The sequence below is a fragment of the Hyalella azteca genome, unplaced genomic scaffold (assembly GCF_000764305.2).
Source record: "Hyalella azteca isolate HAZT.00-mixed unplaced genomic scaffold, Hazt_2.0.2 contig14662, whole genome shotgun sequence".
Lineage (NCBI taxonomy): Eukaryota > Metazoa > Arthropoda > Malacostraca > Amphipoda > Hyalellidae > Hyalella > Hyalella azteca.
Window position 1 is genome coordinate 925,162 of NW_025944539.1, and position 21,635 is coordinate 946,796.

At 39.0% G+C, this 21,635-nt stretch overlaps 1 protein-coding gene across 2 annotated transcripts; it reads right to left on the minus strand.

The window, feature by feature from the left end:
• Positions 1 to 556: 556 nt before the first annotated feature.
• Positions 557 to 13,590, minus strand: LOC108667944. 2 transcript variants are annotated; one of them, XM_047884128.1, is made up of 10 exons: positions 11,633 to 13,590; positions 10,828 to 11,365; positions 7,595 to 7,693; positions 5,371 to 5,517; positions 3,932 to 4,066; positions 3,087 to 3,195; positions 2,425 to 2,768; positions 2,323 to 2,370; positions 1,337 to 1,413; positions 557 to 908 (listed from the first exon to the last, which is right to left on the minus strand). In XM_047884128.1, the coding sequence occupies exons 2-10, from the start codon at positions 11,074 to 11,076 to the stop codon at positions 569 to 571; spliced, it is 1,548 nt and encodes a 515-aa protein (XP_047740084.1). In that variant the 5' UTR covers positions 11,077 to 11,365; positions 11,633 to 13,590; the 3' UTR covers positions 557 to 568. The 2 variants fall into 2 exon arrangements, with proteins under 2 accessions (XP_047740084.1, XP_047740083.1); XM_047884127.1 differs by having other exon boundaries at positions 2,323 to 2,768.
• Between the last annotated feature and the right edge of the window lie 8,045 nt (positions 13,591 to 21,635).

Consider the following 21,635-nt stretch of genomic DNA (forward strand, 5'->3'; position numbering starts at 1 on the left):
AAATCTACTCCATATTCAAGTATGAAGTCAAGCATAATCAAAGAAGTTATAAACGGAGCATTGTTAACTTCTGAAAGCCAATTCATTGACGTAAACGACGCAGCAATCACTGAACAATAACAAAAACGTCATCAGTTTCTCTATAATTTTAAAGTAAATATTATGTCAAATACAGTAATAATACTAAATAGACGGCGTAAACTTGTGGAAAGGATGTTTAGTTTATATTTCTAAATAATACGTATAAGCAATATATAGACTCGCCAGCTTGATCTCTGACAAGGAGCCTTTTCATTGCACTACAAATAAATATTGGGGTAAATTAAATATTTCATCCATCGATTTGCGATGTGTGTGATTTGGTTGGAGGAAATATATTTCTTGGTATTGTTTGGTTACTGGCCAAGATTTCGATTTAAGGATCCACTGTTTTGCCAAGATGAAATAACGCCTTTTGGAGATCAACGACCTGAAATACTTCCAACAGTAACGAATAAATATCGCAATGCTTTAATTCAGAATAAACAAGGTATTTACAGCAACATAAGTTTTAACACACGAATAAGTATTAGTTTCCAGAGCCCACGTAGCCTTCTTGCGCTAAGGAGGCCCAGAAAGCCTCTCGCCTCTTCCTGCTGTCAGTGAAGCGTTCGTCTTCGTTTTGTTGGTCAACAGAAAATTCCTCTTCGCTATGGTTTTCTAAAGCGTTACTCGCATTATTCCCGTTGCGTTTACTTGCCAGTTCCACATTCTCTGATGAGGGGTTTGTAATTTTTCTTAATATTTGCTTAGCTTTTTGAATGGTGGCCTCGAGGTCAAAGTCATCATTCTCTTCTGTTGTGTCAAGACGTCTGCACTCGGCGACCAAGGACGCATTGTAGTCACTCCGCAGAATTAAATCATCCAACCTAGAACAAATGAAGCATTATTATTGAAAACTATTAAAACTTGGGCATTATTATTGTGATCATTCCTATACATGCTTTATGCTGAGGATTTCAGTAAAAAACTAAATCTTGTCCATGGTCGAATCCAAATAAAAAATTTAATTGAAAAACAACCCAGTCAGCGGTCACTGAAATAAAAGTAGTGATTGTAAAGCTCAAGAAATTGAACCTAACAAGAAACGACAAATATAACGCAAAATATGAACACGATAATTATTATAAAACAGGTTATCTGCACAAATGCACCTCACGTTTTGTAAGCAAGTATCTCTTCAAGAAGCACAATTCAAAGATCATTTTAATTCGCATTTGTATCCGGTATTTCAAAATAAAATAAGTGTTGACGTGATCCATGCGAGCAATGAACAGAAGAACCAACGAGAAATTACCTCTCAGAAATGTCATCGAGTTGCCGTAATGTTTGGGCGCAGTCGAGATCCCCTTCAGCTCCTAGAATGAGCGATTCCTGGAAAGGAGATGACTATACAAGTTTAAGCCAGATTTAATAGAACTCAATTGTGTCCGGTGATCTTCTATCACCATCTAGGTTATCATACGTCACCATCTTATAGCCTGTTCTGTACCCACATGGTAGAGTCACACTCAGTGACGTCATCCCTGTTAAGGCCTATATATAGCTCGATCTGTGCACCGCTCGTCAGTTGTAGCGGTACTGCCTAGCCGTCACCTTGCTTGCCGCTCCTCCGGCACATACTTGTGCTGTGCCTGTCAATCCCCTTTCTTCTGTACTCACCGAGCCAGTTTATTATTATAATAGAACTATTGTTACCGTGTGTTTCACTTGTCATGCCTTAGTCCTACTTGGAACAATAAAGTACCCCGACTCTCAGTTACAAATCCATCAGGTGGTCACAGAAGTTGACAGAACAGACACCTGACAATTGCTATCAAACGAAACGCAATGATTTAGAAACGAGCACATAGGTTTATGCAAGATATCAGTATTATATAAGGCTACTTGAAATTAAACTAATGGAATGAATCCTGATTAGTAAGTTTCTGAAATGTATTAAAGTTAGGTTAGGTTTATGGAAGATATCAGTATTATATAAGGCTACTTGAAATTAAACTAATGGAATGAATCCTGATTAGTAAGTTTCTGAAATGTGTTAAAGTTATTACATAGGACTTAAATGAAATCGCACTAATAGCAGTAAATTGGGGACTAGTACACAGAATTATGCAATATGATATCGGTATGATACATACCCTATAGAACTCAATTGAAATAAAACGTATGGCAAAGAATGGGAGGATAATAGTTTATACAATATCGCTCGAGTCTTCAGTAAAACTTAATTGGAATCAGATAAAATTTGATAAATATTCAAACGAATGGTCCCCAAAAATAGACCTGATTAATTATCAGAGGAAGGAGCTGCTGCCAGAGTTGTTGGCGTTGTGTCTCGTCGCCCACGTGCCGCCCTCGGGTCTCGTCGCCCACGTGCCGCCCTCGAGTCTCGTCCCCCACGTGCCGCCCTCGGGTCTCGTCCCACACGTGCCGCCCTCGAGTCTCATCGCCCAAGTGCCGCCCTCGGGTCTCGTCCCACACGTGCCGCCCTCGGGTCTCGTCGCCCACGTGCCGCCCTCGGGTCTCATCGCCCACGTGCCGCCCTCGGGTCTCGTCGCCCACGTGCCGCCCTCGAGTCTCGTCGCCCACGTGCCGCCCTCGGGTCTCGTCGCCCACGTGCCGCCCTCGGGTCTCGTCGCCCAAGTGCCGCCCTCGGGTCTCGTCGCCCAAGTGCTGCCTTGGGGCACGTCGCGTACGCGTTCCACGAGATCGGTGGCGTCGACGTGGAGCTATGGTCACCAAGCCACGTGTTCGAGACAGTGAAAAATTAGTATTAGTATTCACAATTAGCATGAATACTGAATAGTGTAGTGAGCAACAACTTTTCCAAATACAACATAAAGTACGTAAAATACAGTATTAAATGTAGTTGAATAAAAAATTTTCAAGATAATAATGCAAAAGAGATGTCATTCAAGTAAGACTCGTGGAAAAATACACAAATATTTTTCATGCATACCAAGAAGACAATTATTTTGAATGATGGATACAAGTCATGTTATCTTGTTATGATCTCATGTTACCTCTTATCTATTCTTAACACACACCAGGACGTTTCTTGGGAGGCGCCAAAAGGTGCGACAGAGAGTCCTCTAGGAGGTACATCCGACGATCTCTCGGCAGCAGGAAGCTCTTCACGGCAGGCCGCACGTTCCTCTGCAGAAACCAAGCAGCTTTTAGCAACACGACAGGAAAAAGAGTGAATCTAAATCCTTCATAGTTTTATTATCAGCAGTTGCATAAATTATAGGCAATCATTATTGAGAAGATGCACTTATAGAATCAATTTTGTGAACAAAGAATATGAACTCGAAAAATTTAGTAGCGCCAACTGAAATCAGTTATGCTAGCATCCAGTGAATTAGCTACATCTTCACTCGACCGATGAGAACTGTTTTACTTGGTAGCCACATCTAATTTAGATGTCAATTGATTTAGCATTTAACAATCCTCTAGAAATGAACCAACTTGACTTCTGAGGCAACATTGTACTTCAAGGATGTCCCTTAATCCTTCAGGGGCTTATTTATCTTCTTTTTGGAAACAATCATTTCCACACAGAAGTTAATATTCATAAAAGTAAAAATTCAGCATTAAAACTTTTACTTATTATGAATTAAAATTATTTTCCATGCTGAAGTACAATTAATAGTGTGAATTTACATATTAATATTACAAAAACATTATCATTATAAAAGATTTAGTTAACATTTCCAAATGAAACTGATCTCACATTAGCATTGCCAAGCCTGTGTTGGCCAGATGTTTGAAAGCAGAGCCGCTTTCAAACTACAAAATATTACAAAAAATATGCTGGTGTACTACAAAATATTACAAAAACATTATCATCATAAAAGATTAAGTTAACATTTCCAAATGAAACCGATCTCACTTTAGCATTGCCAAGCCTTTGTTTTGCGAGCCTGGCCAGATGTTTGAAAGCAGAGCCTCTTTCCTGAAGCTCTTCCATCACAGAGCTATCAACCTCTTCACCCAGACTCTCCGTTGTTGACACTCCAGCATTCCCCTGCATAAAATAATAAGGAACATCACTATTATTCATTTACTGATATATTACAGACAATCTATTCCCCTGAAAAAAATAATAAAAAACATCACCATTATTTATTTACTGATTAAGAGAGACAATCAACCATCACTTCAAGAAGAAGTGCCAATTATTCACAGCAAATCAGTGAGGTGCAATCACATCTCTCACGCTCTAGGACATTACAGAAAATCTTTTCAACATTTAATCAATCATCCAACAAGAGTCAGTTAATTTCCTATTAATGCTAATCTCATAAATTTAAAAATATTTTTAATTCATATAGAAACCAATTTTCAATCAAATTTAGCTAGCAATTTTTTTTACCATAAAAAATTTAACCCTTTAAAAATTTATACCTTTTGTGGGCAAGCTTAGGAATATGAAGAATTTCGAATTTCTGGAACCAGTAAAAGAAGGTATTCAATTATAAGACCAATTTACTCCTACGTCATTTTAAAAACTTTACATATTGGAGGAGTGAATTACACATGAAGAATATATTAAAATTGAACAATATGCAAAAAAAATTTATTCGACAATATAAATTAAAAAATTTAACTTTCATCAGGCCTCAATTAATTTCAGTGATATAAAGCTACTCTTGTTGATTGAATAGATTTTACTTCTTCCACATTTTCAAATAATGTGTATAGAGCGCTATTTTCATTGTCCAAGTGAAGACTTATTTAGATCCTAACATTTTAATTATTGGGCAGAGTGGAAGATGTTGCCATGAATGGAATGATAGCGAGATGATTAGGGATTGGCAGATGCATGATAATTTGGATAGTGATAGTGATAGAGGATAGTGATTGGCAGAGGCATGATTGGCAGAGGCATGATTGGCAGAGGCATGATTGGCAGAGGCATGATTGGCAGAGGCATGATTGGCAGAGGCATGATTTGATTGGCAGAGGCATGATTGGCAGAGGCATGATTGGCAGAGGCATGATTGGCAGAGGCATGATTGGCAGAGGCATGATTGGCAGAGGCATGATTGGCAGAGGCATTATTGGCAGAGGCATGATAATTTAGCCTCATACACTAACTGGGGGCCGTGGTGCGTCATTTTGAGGGGCTTTTTCAAGTGATCTTATGTGGTAACTTGCCTGCTTAAGGGTCAATACAATACAGTGTATTCCTATTTACACTACAATAATTATTATTTTTAACTGTATCGTTTACAATATTATTATAACAATACAATTCAGTAATTAATTGTTTAATCAATTAAATTCAGTAATAGTAATAATATAAAACAGTACTGAATATTGAATTACCTCATAAGGAGAATTCTTGATGGCAGCTGAGAAGCCCATTTGCTGCAATATTGAGATCAAGCAGATATTTGTGCTGATAATTTTGCCAGCAACATCTGCAGGACCTCCAAGTCTTTTCTGGAGCTTGGCAGGAAATTTGAGCAGACCCTGGAAACGCCTTAAGATATTCAGTGATGGATATGCAGGGCAGGCATAATTTGAGGAAGATCCTAAACTCTTTAAATGTAAGCAGACATAATTATTAAAAATAACATTTGATGTTTGTGCTGACAAGTTCTTCTTCATTCAATAAGAATGATTAAGAATATATATATATATATATTAAATTTCTTAAATAGCATATAATCCAAGAATTTACAGGCAAAGAAGTGAGTTGTGAGTTTGAGACCACAACAAGCTGAGTATGTTCTGCGATGTTAAGAATTACAGCGACAGGCCTACAGCTCAATAAATGCTGACACCAAAATTGATTTCAACAAAATAATAATGGGACATGGCTAAGAGTGGATTTTGATTTTGAATTCTTGATCATTAATATTAAAACAAGAATGGAGATCTAAAAGTTAGAGCCAGAATAAAAACATGGTTTTAAAATAAGCAACATCAATACACAATATTTAGGATACATAGTGAAATGAGATGAAAAACTACTCCTGAATTTTGTTTTGCATTTGTTTGTGTTTTCATAATCTTGAACCAAAATTGAACCATCATGTTCATTTTACATTTTTTACATTGTGCCTTGATAACAAGCACAATTTGCTCAAATTGGATATATTTACTTTTCACACAATTTTTCAGGAAAAGCATGACCAAGGCTGGGAAGTTAGGAAACTGATGAGTGCAACAAAATGTATGGAACAAACTATGTAAACATTGGAATGACAGTTTTCTCTTTACAACCATGCTTTACATGCACTCTGTATGTATATGATATTGAGTTTAAATTTAAATACCGTACAATGGAGTGACTTGGACCATTGAAAAGGTTTATGCTGGGTGTAAAATGTCTCGCACTGCAGGCAAGATAAACCTATTATACATAAACTAACTGGTAACAATCCTACTATGATTGAGGATAATGAAAGACTGGTTCTAATTAATAATGACTATTGGAAGGATGTATGGGATAGTAAAATTAACATGAATTATAAGAAAATTGAAAAAGTAACAAATAAATTAATTTGGAGTGTATTGAAATGGGCCAGTTAGGTGCATTGAGATATGAAGATGAGCAGGAGAAACTGCAACAAAAAGAACAGAATAAAATGTAAACCAGGAATGACTGATAAATTACTTGGATGTAAAATATTAACAAGGCAAAAAACCATTAACTCCTTTAAAACAGGTAAAAGCTTCATGTACATGTTGTGACTTTCTTTTGAAAACAAGTAGAATTTTTAAATTACATGCAAAGAAAGCAAAAAGACATGGGTACCATACAGATCAATCACGGACACACTCACTGTGAGCAGAATCAAGAAAATAAGTTTACTGAAACTAATAACAACTGCAATAAAATGTGATAAATTAACTTCTTTAAACCAAGCCCTATCAGCCAGAAATTAACACAAATACAACACAAGGGAACATAAGAAAATTAATTAATAGAATTACCTAGCTAATATCACAAAAATTACAATAAAAACATAGACAAATCATAACCTAAATTATCAGCATATGAACGGAATAAATTCCTATGCCAGTCTCCAGTGATACTGAGTGCACAGGTTGAGTGGAGATACTTCAAGTCTGCAAATAGAACTTTAGCTGTCTAAGCTGCAAAAATGGAAAATATTGAATTTAATTAAAATTAAATAAAATTGAGCAACGAATGAATTTGATTATTGATAATGAAAGATATTAAGGTTGGGCTATACAGTAGTCTAATTCAGCTCCCCATAACAGGGTGACCTTGATCCTTTTTAGCACTTACCTTTTTGTTATACAAATAAGTCACATAGTATATACATATATTTTTAGCACTTACATTTTTGTTATAATCACATAGTATAGGTATATATAAAATACTGTATATCTCTCTATTGCATTTGTAGGTACTTCAAGAGACATCAACACAATTCTTCTAAGGCATGAACTTTTTTAGTATAGGGTCTTCTTTTCCTAAATGTCAATGCAGTCCAAGTCACCCCATTTTACAGTAATTCAATTGCAACATCATTCTCTTACATGAAGAACAGATTTTAAGGTCTGAAGAACATACCTTTAGAAGATTAGAACCATCAAGTGAAGCTCTAGCCATGAGACGGAGCAGTTCAACATCCAGTGCATTACTGCTTCGAGCACGCTTCATCTTGATAATCTGAAGAACAATTAACCAAGGTAAGTCGATTAATCTGAGTTCAATTGTTAAACATATCAACAGTATATTAAGGTTCTCCCAAGATCAATCTCTGCAGTGATATAAACATTTTAGTATCAAATTTCTTAGATAGAGAAAGGAAATGTATAATTAACCCTTTACGCCCTGAATTTCTGGGATTAAAATCGTAAAATTCACTTTTTTGGTTTTAAGTCTCACTTCAAAGCTGACATTCTGACCTATCCAACGGTACCAAAATTGTCTCTGTACGTTGATTTATGCCTTGACAACAGTTCGTGAAAGGGTTAGGGGTGGGGGAGTTCTTTAACATTTAATATGGGCGAAAATTACTGGTCGGGCACATAAATAGACAACCTGAAGACGCTGCTCTTAAAAAATGACAGAAAACGTGAAATTGTTGGAAAACCGATGTTTTTTTCTGTGTGACGAATTCGTCACGCCAGGGCGTAAAGGGTTAAAACATGTTACCTAGATGATTGAAAGGCACCATGGAAACCAGCATCAATCCACACTCGCAATTGGAGTTCTATCTGTTAAGGTGCCTGTACATGGCAACAATACTGGCCGTCAGTTGATCTGCCACTTGAACTGTCCATGCTACTGGCCTTATGTATATGGGTTCAGCCGCTTCAGAGGCATGTGCCCAAGATGTGGCAGAGAGGGACAACGATGTGTTTTTTTGCTGACAAGCGGCCAGTAGCGCTGATTGAGCCATGGTGAGAGCATCTGTGCTGCTCTTGTGAAGCATCGTAGGTCTAGTCAATAATAGCTTGTTTGAACGATAATGGTTCTAAGTAGAACCCAAAAATGTGGAGTCTAGACGATATTCAATTGGTCTTTGAGATATTCCAAAAATGTCAACTAATTTGGAATATTTGACATGATGGTTAATCAAAAAAAATGAAGAGAGAAACAAGTATTTCTAAACTGAGAGAAGACCTTATTAGTCGGGGTTTATGTTGTTGTTATGGTACCCAACTTTGCATTTTTAAGGGCTAGAATAATGAGTATAAAAACAATGAACAGACTAAAGTTGTTGAAGGTGACCCACTATCCATTTACACAAACCTCACTGCAGCTTCTAATGATGCACCAGCAGCCTGGCAGGCACAAACGAGAAGATATCCGCACCTTATAGGTACTATCCTTGTGTACAGGCTTACCTGCCAGATAGTCACCAAGTGGTCAACATTTGCCAGATCTACTTGCTGCCTGCACTGTCCCCATCTACAAGCACCTTTAAAAGTGAGACACTTATTTGTTAACGAAGTTTCAGTTATTTGGTGCTGGAGGCAGGAGCACTCTAAGTCTAATGCACTCATGCACTCATCCAGGCCATCCTGCATTTCTGCTCCTATTGGGACAAGCACACTAGGAGTGGAACAAGCATGGGACACCTTACACACCTATAGCAGGACAAGCATGTTACCACTGCTACTGGTCTGCTTGTTTTGGAGCACATGGCATGATGGCCAGCCCATTCCTATTGGAGTGCAATGAGCGTGCTGCCACTGCTGCTATCCCGCTTGATTTTGAGCTTGCAGCCGCCGGCCTGACCGCTCCTATGGACCTATCGGAACCAAGCTTGCTCCCATCATTATACTTGGCCACCGCACTCAATTGCACAAGTACATGGTCATTTAGAAGGCATTTAGAATGAACCCTTATTAAATAAATAATAATAAATCATCATATGTATAATATTAATTTAAATCTTGAATAAATGAGGAAATTGAAAATTAACTGATTCAAAAAAAAATCTTTGGTTTGTTAAATGCCACCATGTCATAAAATTCCAAATTCATTAGAGATTTTTATACAAGACTTAGATTTAGAAGCTGAAAAATTATAGTAATATGTAGGAATTTTTTAATCTTGACAGCATATGCAATTTTCCTGTCAGCCAGAGCCCAGAGCCAGAGTGTCCAGTAATTATTAATTTCATCTCACTTTATGTCGAATTGATTTAGTAGGTAATAGGTATAGTACCTTTATTCTTTAACATGTTGACTATGATTGCCTTATCTTGTACAATTATTTAATTTTTTGTACCATTTTCAAACAGTTTTGCCAGATGGTCATTTTTTCCGGACAAATTCCGTGATATATAGTTTTTCTCAATTGCATTGGTCGGCTAAAATTTATGATAGGGGTACTTCCTAATTAAATTTTAAATACTGCAAAAAGAAAATAAATGAAATTTTTAAAGCGGAACCTACAAATAAACTACCGTAAAATGGGGTAACTTTGACCACTTTTTTATTTTGAAACAATGCCATTTTTTCAAAATAAAAAATGCCAATGCCAAACTTAAATTGAAACATGCAAAATACAGGTCTATACTCTAGCTTTACTCACCGTAAATTGCTGGCTCCTGCCTCTCATAGTTTTGATTTAATTTCAAAAAAAGTGATGGTCTTTGTTACCCCAGCTCTTGGGGTTTCTTTGACCGGGTATAATTTTAACTTAATTTCCAAGCCGGTCAATGTTACCCCGTCATGGCTGCCATCAGGTGGTCAAAGTTCCCCCATTGGGGGGCAGCGCCCCCCATTTGCAAACTATGACACTTTCCTAAAATTTGTCTTTCACATATGTAACTAGGAGAGTTACACAATGCATCAAAACCTGGAGTTATTTTACCAGAAAATGAAAAAATTGGAGGGGGTACTCCAACAGACTTTAAATAATAGCTCTTTTTTGAGGGTCACATTATTAATTTTTTAACCTATTAGATATGCAAACTTTTTAAATCTTTCTGTTTTGTTATGTAGCCTCAGCATTAGGCCTTTGATGGCCATTGACAAAATTTTCCTATGTCATATCGTTTTTGAGTTTTGGGGGTTTTTGTTAAGAAAACGAAAAGTGGTCAAAGTTACCCCACCGGTCAAAGTAACCCCATTTTACGGTAGTATATATTAAGTTATTGGCCTTTTTTGTTCTTGGATTTGGCCAATTTTAGGCAACCTGAATTATGTACCATTATGTCCGGGAGAAATAAATTTTGTGGTATGCATAGGTATGTACCACTTCATAGTCAACATGTTAATATTAGAACAAAATAATCAAATTTTAAATTACAAATCCATTAGACTTTAATATATAAGAGTACTTACATTTTGATTCAAGCCATAGATTTGTTTCCTTGACAATACTTCAAAATCATGCCAATGTTTATCTTGCAGGTCAATTATGTGTGGTGCTATGAATTCTTTGGCTTCAATCGAGCTAACATTCTTATATTCAGTTTTAGTGACCTCTTTCAGCAAGTCTTGTATAAGCAGAACTCTTTCAATTATTACATTCACTAATTGAATTTCATGTTTTTCCATTTCACTTTTGAGTTTCTTGAACGTTGAATTCATGTTCACTTCAAGTCTCTAAGGTTTCCCAAGCTCATGTCTCTTTGATATGCAATAGAGGTACTGGTAGGTACTAAGTCACAGTAGGTGATAGCTGTTGTTGAGTCATTGACTTTGTTGATGGCGTACTATCAATTATCAGCGCCCGCTGAAGACTCTTCTTGTTTGATGCTTATTGGAGCTTTGGAGACGCATCCATGTAGCTCCACGTCTGCAGGGGGATTTGGTTGTTACAGAAGTCCCAATATCCCACGTTTGCACAAGGATTTAGTCAGTGCAGCAGTCCCAGCAACTGTGTGCATATGAAAAATGTCATTAGCATAAAGAATCATAAACATTGTATCAATTGATCAACTAGAGCTCACATAATTGGGGTGTAAATTTCAGTATCATGTTCAGGGAAATAATTTGCTGAAAGCAGATCAGGGTGCAAATGTGTTTCAAAATAATGTGACAATTATTTGTTAAGAATTGCTAGCAATTTGCTCTTCTAAAACAAAGGACTACATTAATAGAGCTAAACTAAATTGCCCAAGATAGTAGCTAGAGGATGCCCTACCTTGTGCCACATATGAGAACCCAGACTCTAGGTCCAGCCTGGTCCAGGTCTAGGGTCCAGCCTGGGCGGCTCAACCTGGAGCCTCTTTCAGCCAAAAATGACTATCACAAAATAATGTTTAATGCAAATGTGCAAACAAGACGGATCTCTTATGGGCAGGGCTCAGAAGGAGGCAAGGGGATATTTGTTTATCTGGCGGAGACAAATAGAGGCACCCTTCACACAGGCAGTCATTACAGTATTCAATTGATCTGCTCAGAGAAACCTCTACTTGAAACTCATGGATGAAACACAGGTGCGTTTGCTGAAGGTATAATATAAAGTTAGTTCCACAGAGTGTTATTTGTAGTTAGTATACTCAAATTGTTAGAGATTCAAGGCAGAAGTACAATATTATATCTGACTATCATTAAGATAGGTCAATATATACTAGGTTCCATTTATTTAGACTATATTTGCTTCAGGGCATTAATTTCTATAAGGTAATCAGTGGTGGCTTTAATTATCTTCACCTGTGTTCCAGGTGGGAAAAGGCCTCCTCCTAGCAAGTTCTTTACAGATTGATCAACGTTCAGGAAGGTTAGTGTGCTAGATAGATTAGTTCGGACTTCGGGCCTGAGCATGCAGATGGCAGTGGAGCAGCAAGTGATCTATTATTTCTACACACTGGCCACAGTTGCACATAGGGTTATCAACAATTCTGAACCTAGCCAAGTGTACTCTCACTCCAGCATGACCCATCCAAAGTCTAGCAAGTGCTGTTTCCACAAGTCTATTTTGGTTAAGTGCCCAAGGCCAATAGCCTACTATATCTTTAATTTGGCAGAGGAAAAGGCCCTTTCCTGAAGCTTCAGTGATATTAACCCATTCCTGCTGCCAGTACTCAATAAAAACAAGCTGGATATTTCTTACTGTCTCTTCCTTTGACCTAGGAGTGATTGTACGGTACCGAAGGGAGTGGGCGAGTGATGCTGCATGGTCTGCTTCCTCGTTCCCAGCAATGCCTCGATGACCTGGAATGAACTGTAGTTTGAGGTCATGTGGGGATGCCAGCGCCATAAGCTTTTCTTGGATCTGAAAAATAAGATGTATATAAGAATGAGGTTTTCTATCAGCAATTAGGTACAGTGAGCTAAGGGAGTCTGTAAATACGACAAACTTCTCATTACTTTCAAGGTTATTTTGAGCCCACTCAAGCGCTTCATGGATGGCAAATAGTTCTGCTTCAAGGACAGACACCTCTGGACGGAGTTTCCAATTGAGGAGAACTCCTTTGGATGGGACCACCATAGCTGATGATGCAGAAGTTGAAGGTTCTGTAATGCGAGAACAATCAGTGTAGGCTGTGGTAAAGTTTGTAAACTGGGTCTGCAGAAGGTCTTGGAAGATTTGTGAGGCCATGTTGGATGTGAGGCCTGTTACAGGAGTTGATGAAAAGGTTGTTAGGATGTGTTTATGGATATTGAACCAAGCAGGAAGTGGCGACAGTAAAGAGTGTCTCAATAGCATGGGAAGGAGATTATGTTGAGTAATGATTGCACGAGACAGAGCAGTCAGGGAAGGCAGTAATGAGGCAGATGGTGGTGGATATGGATCATTTCTTTCAGCGCAGAAGAGATCACTAATGATGGAGGACATTGGAAGTGTGGTAAGTCTGTGGTAGTATCGACACAGTAGTTCTTGATGATGGATTGAGAGGGGAGGGATATTAGCTTCCACCTCGAGTGAGCAAACTGGAGTGGTTTTTTTACTTCCCAAGGTAATTCTGAGACAGTGGTTCTGGATTATATCAAGTTTTTTAAGTAGTGTTTGGGCAGCACCAGCAAAGAGCGGGGCTGCATAGTCTAGGCGGCTGAGGATTAAAGTTTTATATAATTTCAGTAGGAGGAGCCGATCTGCGCCACATTGTCTGTGGGCAATACCATCAAACGGGGTAAAAGGGGATGGGCGGGGTAAATAGGGACGCGCGTCCCACATTTCGTAGAAATGTTGTAGCAGCTAAACTAATCAAAATATTGCAAAACTAAAAATAGTGGCGTAAACATCAACATTTTTACTATCTATTATGTATAAAGCTAGTCAAGAAATCAAACATTCACTATCTCTAAAAAATCGCCGAAAAAAGTGTGAAAAGTGTGATTTTGGAAAAGTACCTCTGCTAAGGTCTGGAGCAAAAAAAAATATTCGCCGTATTGAAAAATTTTACTTACATAAAAGTTGCACCCAGGTGTCAGCTTGAAAACGTAATTGACAGAATTCGGCAATCTCATTCCAAAAAAAATGGCAGCCATTTCCGCACGACGGGGCTACTCGGGACACCCCCTCGGGGTAATTAGGGACACCCTTAAAAATGCATTTACAGTAGAACCTCAGTTAGCAAAGGCTCCAGTTAACAAAAAAAATTGATTAACAACAAAGAATTTTGATTACATTTACCTTGCTTGGCAAAAAAAGTCACTTATTGAAAAATTAAGGCATCATTGGTCATCACAAAATTGTACATAGAATGCTATATATAGAATTGTGCACCGGGCATCATAGAATGAAAAGTAATTGACCTAAACTATGATTTATTTCTGCAAAACATATGATGTTACTAAAACATTGTTTTCTGTTTCAGGTATGTTTTTCATGATCTTTTTTGTTATAATGAAATCACTAGACTCGATTAAAATTGTGTGAAATTACAAGCTGTCCTGTAAGCTTACAGATACAGAAGAAATGCTACATGGCTGCTGATATGAAGCTTGCAGTGGACAAGGTCATTGTCAATGCTCAATGGCAGTCCATGGATACAGTAACAGTAATATCACATTAATAATACGGTAATTAATGATTATGGTAATATCATGTCAATAAAGGAAAAACAAGTAAAAGTCACAGAAAATGTCATTTATTTTACATCTACATCATCTACAATGAAAGAGGAGGACTTCAGAGTACTGTTAGTAATAGATGAGTACACTCTGCATGCTTCAAATGTTTGAAATTGAGTTTTATTTCAAATGTCCCTTTTTACCCCATTTCAAGATTAATTCAGGAGCCCTTTATATTGCGTCTAGCGCCTTACAAATAGCATATGGAATTTTAGGGTCATCCAAGGAAACCCCAAGGTAACGAAATTGGAAAACTACTTCAATTGGGTGGCCATTACACAGTAAAGAGGGTGAATTTACCTTCCTGCTGGTAAAGTACATGCATTTGGTTTTGTTTATATTGAGCATAAGACCCCATGTTGGAAATTTCCAACGTTCTTAAATTGTAACATCTTTGATTCTTTTTCTTCATGCCTATTGTTGGGTATGGATTTGTAACTAGAGTTGTTGGCTATGTAATTTGAAGGTGAAAGCACCTATCTTCATGGACGCGCTGCGGCAGTCCGTAATTAACGCCATACCTTCTTAATTCTATTTTTGTTTTGAGTGATCACTCTCAGTTTTCATTTTGTTTATTTAAGTTGAAGTGCATGTTCGCTCTTACTTTATTTAGGAGGCAGACACCGACTTAAACTTAGCATTTGTCCTCTGTGGTATAACCACCTTGGCCTTAGGCTTATAACGAACTTGAAGTTAAATTCTTATCTATATGTATATTTAATCCTATCTTGATTGAAGAAACTAGTTCTTCTTACTGTTAAATTCACGAATGCTTCGGAGTCTGCCTCTCCTTCTACTATCATAATTTTCCCTGTATATGGCCTCTTATTTGCCTCTTAAAATTGTCTACTGCTTAGTCGCAAAAGATTTTAAGGTGGGTTCAAGAGGTTGCTACAAACTTGCGAAATTGTGCGATATAAATTGAACATTGCTCATGATCATTGTTACTTGCTTGTTTACATGCATTTCTCACTATATGGTATCTTTCTTCCCATAGAATAACCATTACTCTGGTGGTGTCGGTCTGCATCCTTTTTTTGGCTCGAGACCGCAACAACTTAACTATATTTTTGCTACTTACCTGTTTCTGAGGTGTGTGGTTAATTAATTACATCATTATTTGTTGAGTGTCTATTATTGAAATATCTGACAGCCATATGAATTGACTTTCAATAGCTAGAATCTAAAGACTTTGTTAATTTACTTTACAGTTATGTTGGGTATTCGTCTGTTGCGACGAACCAGTACCAAGTCGACTAAGCTGTTTGACCTTGTTTACGGACTGATTGTCAACAAGCTTCACTAGAATCTGGGACAACTGGATCTGAGAATTTGTTCGCTAAATAAAAATTTCTTCTTGGAAAACTTTCATTTCTAAACCTAACACCCATTGATGAGCCCACTTGCTAAATATATCAAGTTGGTTCTGCAGCCTAGTGGAAGTGGCCCGCACGTCTGCATCCCCTGGTAAAAAAAGAAAAATCATCAGCATATTCAGCACATTTCACTCTTGGGAAAGAAGGTATATCATGCATTAGTACATTGAAAAGGGTAGGAGAAAGAATGGCTCCTTGAGGGACCCCTGAGCCTGTTTTCCGCAGTGTTGAAAGTTCACCCTCAAAAAATACTTGAAAACATCTGTCAGACAGATATGCCCTGAGCCATCTCAGCATAATACCCCTAACTCCACATCTGCTCAACTTAAATAAGATGCCATTATGCCAAACTGAGTCAAAGGCACTTGTAAAGACACAGAAAACCACCACCAGCACCTGTCTGCTGTTCAGTGTGTCTCGTATAGCAGTGGTAAGTCTTGCCACCTGGTCAATGGCTGACATGCAGGCACGGAAACCACCCTGGCTTGGTTGGAATGCTTGGTTAAGTTCAAGAAAGTGGGTAAGGCATTTGTTAATCATTGATTCAAACAGTTTTCCCACACATGACAGCAGTGAGATTGGGTGATACGATGATACATGAGTAAGGGGCTTGCTGGGTTTAGGGACTGGAACTATGAGAGCTGTTTTCCATTCAGTAGAGTTTGTGCTGGAAGAAAAACTATCATTGTAGATGTTTAAAAGCCAGTGTTTGTATTCTGGGGTGAGATTTGATAAGTGTTTATTATGTATTCTGTCTAGACCAGGTGAAGTGTTTTTAAGGTTATGGAGACAGTTTTCCAACTCATGGAGTGCAAAAGGCTGGTTTATGTTGGTATCATCAGCAGTTGGTGAGAGGGCTAGGGGTAGTAGTATTGTTTCTGGGAATGTAGCTGGAGTGGGAGCATTGAGGATGGTTTGGTAGTGTGTGGCTACAGCATCTGCTTTCAGAATTGGGTCAGCTATTATCGCATTATGGGTCAGGAAGGGCTGTGATTTTCGTTGGAAAGGGGTGTGTAGACATCTGATGCGTTTCCATAGAAGACAAACACGGGTGTCGGATGTCAGAGAGTTACAGAACTTTTCCCAAGATGCTCTTTTGGCCAAATGCACCTCCAACTTAACTTTGGCTTCTGCTCTCTTATACTGTATCAAGTGGTCTCTGGAGGGTTGGGAGATGAGGAGTTGTTTGGCAATTCTTTTATTTTGGACTGCTGTTGTGCATGCAGGGGTCAACCAGGGTTTGTTGAATTTAAGGGAGATATTTGATTTTGTTTGTGGAAATATGCTAGAGCTGGTTGATATGATGTTGTAATTGAAATTATTAACACTCATCTCAAGGTCTGGGGAGTGGTTGGTTTCCATTTGGCTGATGGCTGTCTGCCACCAAGGCCATGAGCCTTCCTCAAATTTCCACACTGGTCGTCTCTTGTACTGGACATGTGTGGGCTCCACCCCGACTGTGGTGAGAACTGGATAGTGGTCACTTCCAAGGTTGTGACTGTGGATATTGGTTGCAGGTCAGTGGAAACAATAGTGAGGTCCAGAGTTGAGAAAGAGTTTTGATAGACATTAAAATAGGTAGGTAGTGCAGGGGGGTCACTAGAGCAAAGCCAGGGTGCTGTAGTAGGAAGTCACTTAGGTTTCTGCCAGCAGCATTGGGGGGGTGTCCTGGTTCACCTTGAGGGCCATGGGCATTAAAGTCCCCTATAATTATAGATGAGGGCTGTACTTGATTAAAATAGTGTTCATACTCAGAGGTTGGTATGGCTTTGTTTGGGTTATATAAGTTAATGATTGAGAAAGAAGAATATTAAAGTCAATGATGGGTGCCTGCAAGTAAGAATCTGTCCTTGTATCTGTGTTTTTGTTTTTGAAGGGAGAGTGAGATATCCTGTTTTGGTTTGTTTCTTCAATATTTATATTGGAGGGTGAACTGCTCCATTAGGTGAGTTTTGTGTTGTTTGTGTAGTGGCGACCAAGGTTTCTTGAGCTATCTTAGTGATGTTATCAGTAATGCTTAAGCTATTAGTGTTTTGGAATAAGTTCAAAAGTTTAGTCAGGACTCAGGAGTTCTATCAATTTGGAGATAGAGTTTTCCTGTGGGCAAATCTGCAGGGGCAGTTTGAGTGGAAACTGAAATTTTATCTATACCCATTTGTGTACTCCATCTCCTGGTTTGATTAGTTTGGTGGGTGCCTATCAAGTTGTGTGGGGCACTCTGTGATGGCCCATTAGTTTTTCTGAAAGAGGAGCTTATTATTGAGTATTCCTTGACATGTTTCACAGCATCTCTGTATGATATTTTCTGAAATGTACGAGTCCTCTCAACTTGCGTTTCAAATTTAAGGCGAGGGCAACCCCCATAGCTGGCCGTATGTGGGCCTCCACAGTTGCAACATTTTGGGGTTTGTGTTCTAGTTAAAGGGCAGTCTTTAACATTATGAGGACCCGCACAACCAACACATCGGGTGGGGCCTTTGCAGTTGTTGGCATTGTGTCCAAAGTCTTGGCATTTGTAGCACTGCCAAGGTGTACCAACATACAGGTACCAAGGTGTACCAAGCCCAGATATTCAAATGATGGAAGAGTCTTAGTGGCAAAGATAACCTTAAACATTGAGGTTGGGATTTTATCCTTACCTTTGTATATCCTCATTGCAGAGGCATCATGGTATCCAGCCAGATGCAGCTCATTAGTAAGATCTTCATCTGAAGTCTCATCACCCAAAGGGCCTATTATGCCTGTTTACACTGTGTAATTGAGAGGGAGACGGCATTTGACTTTCCAAGTCCCAATCTCAGTTGTGGAAAGAAGCCGAGGTATATTGGATGGGCTGTGTTTTCCCATCTTGATGATCAGGAGGCCTCTATTAATATTCTTTTGAATTCCCTTGATACCAGCTGTACCAAAACTTGAGGTGGCTAAAGCTTTGCTAAGAGCTATATCATTAGTAAAGAATTTTGACACAGGTCGCTCATCCGGAAGAGGCTCTACTACAATGACCAGAGGATTTGCATTGGCATTTGCCCATGGAGAGTCCTCCAGCTCAGGTAGGTCTGGACAACAAGAGGAGGAGTGTATCCACTGCCTCTGGCCAGCTGTGAGGACTGAGTCAGCATCACTCTCATTGTTGGAACCTAATGAGGGCAAGAACCCTTCAAAGTTTGCATCTTCATCATGGTGCTTATTCAACTGCGCCTCTTGAACAGTTGTTCTCACTATTGTCTCAGAACCTAGCCACAAATCAGAGCCTTCACAATCCACATTCCACAGTGTTAAGGTTGTTACATGTCCCACTCGAGAACTGGATCTGTGAGTCAGAATGGATGTTCTGGTTTGCACTTTGCTGCATGTTTTTTTGCTAAGCCTGACAGGCTGGACATGAGTATTGACTGACTGAGACATGTCTGAGTCTGCATCTATCCCCCTCAGGGGGGACTTCTGACGCGTGTCTATGCTCGTCAGAAGTCCTATGGGATTTCGAGTTCCTGGGGGGATTGTTCCTGAGCGCCCCATTGCTGAGCTCACGGTGTCTGACTGTAGGTCTCAGTTGATGGTCAGTTGTCAACTTAAGTTATTATGTAGGTAGGATTCCTTACATTTCCCTTCTCTGTCTCTCTCGTGCGGGCGGCCAATGTCCCATGTAAGCGACCTCTTGTTTGAGTGTCTTCGTTTCTGTCGCTTTTCACCTGTCCCTTCTTGTCCACTGTGCAGAGAGTGGATGCATATTGCAAGATCTTTGGCGATGCTTCAGTAGCAAAATTTACGCCTTCAAAAGATCTTACCGACACATTTAGATTGTAATTCTTGCATTTAATATATTTGTCAGTCTTTGGCTTCGGCCAACTATTTGGAAAAAAAGTAAGGCTTCCGGTACGTTGGATGGATCAAAATGCAGTAAAGCTTGTCCGGAAATTGGTTGCAATGAGTTCCCACCAAAAAAATGTAAACATAATGTAGTTGCAGTCACATTAGAGCGGTCAGACTGCATCATCACATGTTCAGAACTTCAGTTGACACTTGCTGTACAATCAGACTGTTTTTAGGGTAAATTAGTTATTTGGGGTAATGGGGAAACACGTGCATGCAACCTTGTAAATAAGTTCGTGGCTTGTAAATAGTTTTTCATTACTCCGCGTAAATGGCTTTTCATTAAAAATTACCCGGCAACGCATCTTGAAAATGGTCAGCGACAGTGGTCACTGGTCAGCGACACTTAAGCGAATGGTCAGCACATATGGGCTTAAAAACCCATATATTGGCGATGCTGCTTCCACCTTCTGCACCCTGGCTTCTTGTCAGTTGTCACTTCATCTCTTTGAGAAGCCAATGCTGCTTTTTTTGAGCCAGCTTCAGCGGGCTCAGGGCTGGACAATTGAGACCTTCCACCCCTTGTGGGTGATGACTGATGAATAGGCTAATTGAGACCTTCCACCTCTATGGTGATCATGTGATGTTCATCTTGACTTTCGGTGCGAGATAGCTAAATAGTTGAACTTACCTGATTTCCGATATATTTAAGAGTCTCGTTCACCTGTTGAAGCGCTAGTAAACATTTGGCCACTAAACTAACTGAGTCTGCATCATCATCAGTCGATCCAGATGAATGGCTATTACATTTTTTTCTATGTTTCCCCTTCCCCATCTTCCTAATCTAAGTGAAAGTAACCTACAAAGTACAAACTATGGAATCAGATACAAAATTTATTAGTTTAAAGAGAGCTACTCACGTACGTCCGTCTTCCACGAAGTCCTACTTGCAAGTCCGTCTACTTGGTTTGAAATTTTCCAAAATCCCAGTAGGTTCACCGCATAATCAGGCACTGCGGAAAGAAGACTAACCACTGACCACTCCGCGCCAGTTTGAGCACTCCACATCGTTTGAATCTGTTAGGCCACACGAGGTTAGGCCGGAATAGGTACAGCCAGATGCGGAATTTTCTGCTGATGAGCGAGCATGCCTAAGGAAGTATTGGCGCAATTAAACACTTTCTAGGCAAAGGATTCATGAACCAGTTTCCAGAGCTCCTGTAGGAATAAATAAGAAGTATTGGCTGAATACCTACAACGTTATTTTCTTAATTAAATCAGTGGGTCAGTGTTGTGAATTACGGTGTTCCAGCGTTTTCTGCGGCTTCTTGTTCTGTAGCCGAGTATACCCAATTATTGCATGCTGAAGCTGGACGCTGGCTCCAAGCATATTTAGGAGTTAAATTTTTGGCTCACGGCGTCGCCTCCGGTATTTGTTGATAAATCCACAATAGATACAATGGCTTTGACTAAAAAAGGCTTATGAATCTCTAGGTTCGGTCATTGAGAAGTTATTCGGAAAAGTCTCTTGTGCCATATCGCTGCTCCCCTCAGCTGCCATATCGCTGCCTCTCTCATCTGCCATTGTACTACCGCTCCTGCCATGGGCGACATGGATGATCTCCCAGAACTCCAAGAAACATCGACATAAGAACAAGAAAGAAGCTGACCGTTTAGGACACACTAATATTTGTTATGATAAGACTCAGCATGCGAATTCCAAGAGTGAATAAAACACCATTAAAATATTCTATATTAAATACATATATTCAATTAAAATTCTCTTTATTCAATACATATATTCAATTAAAATACTCTTTTTTTCAATGCAAAACTATTCATATCTAAGTGCGCAAGCACGTAAGCACAAAGTTGTACCAAGAAATCAACATCATCTTGAGCTCTACATCTAAGACAGAACTTAGTCGGAACACGTGAGCA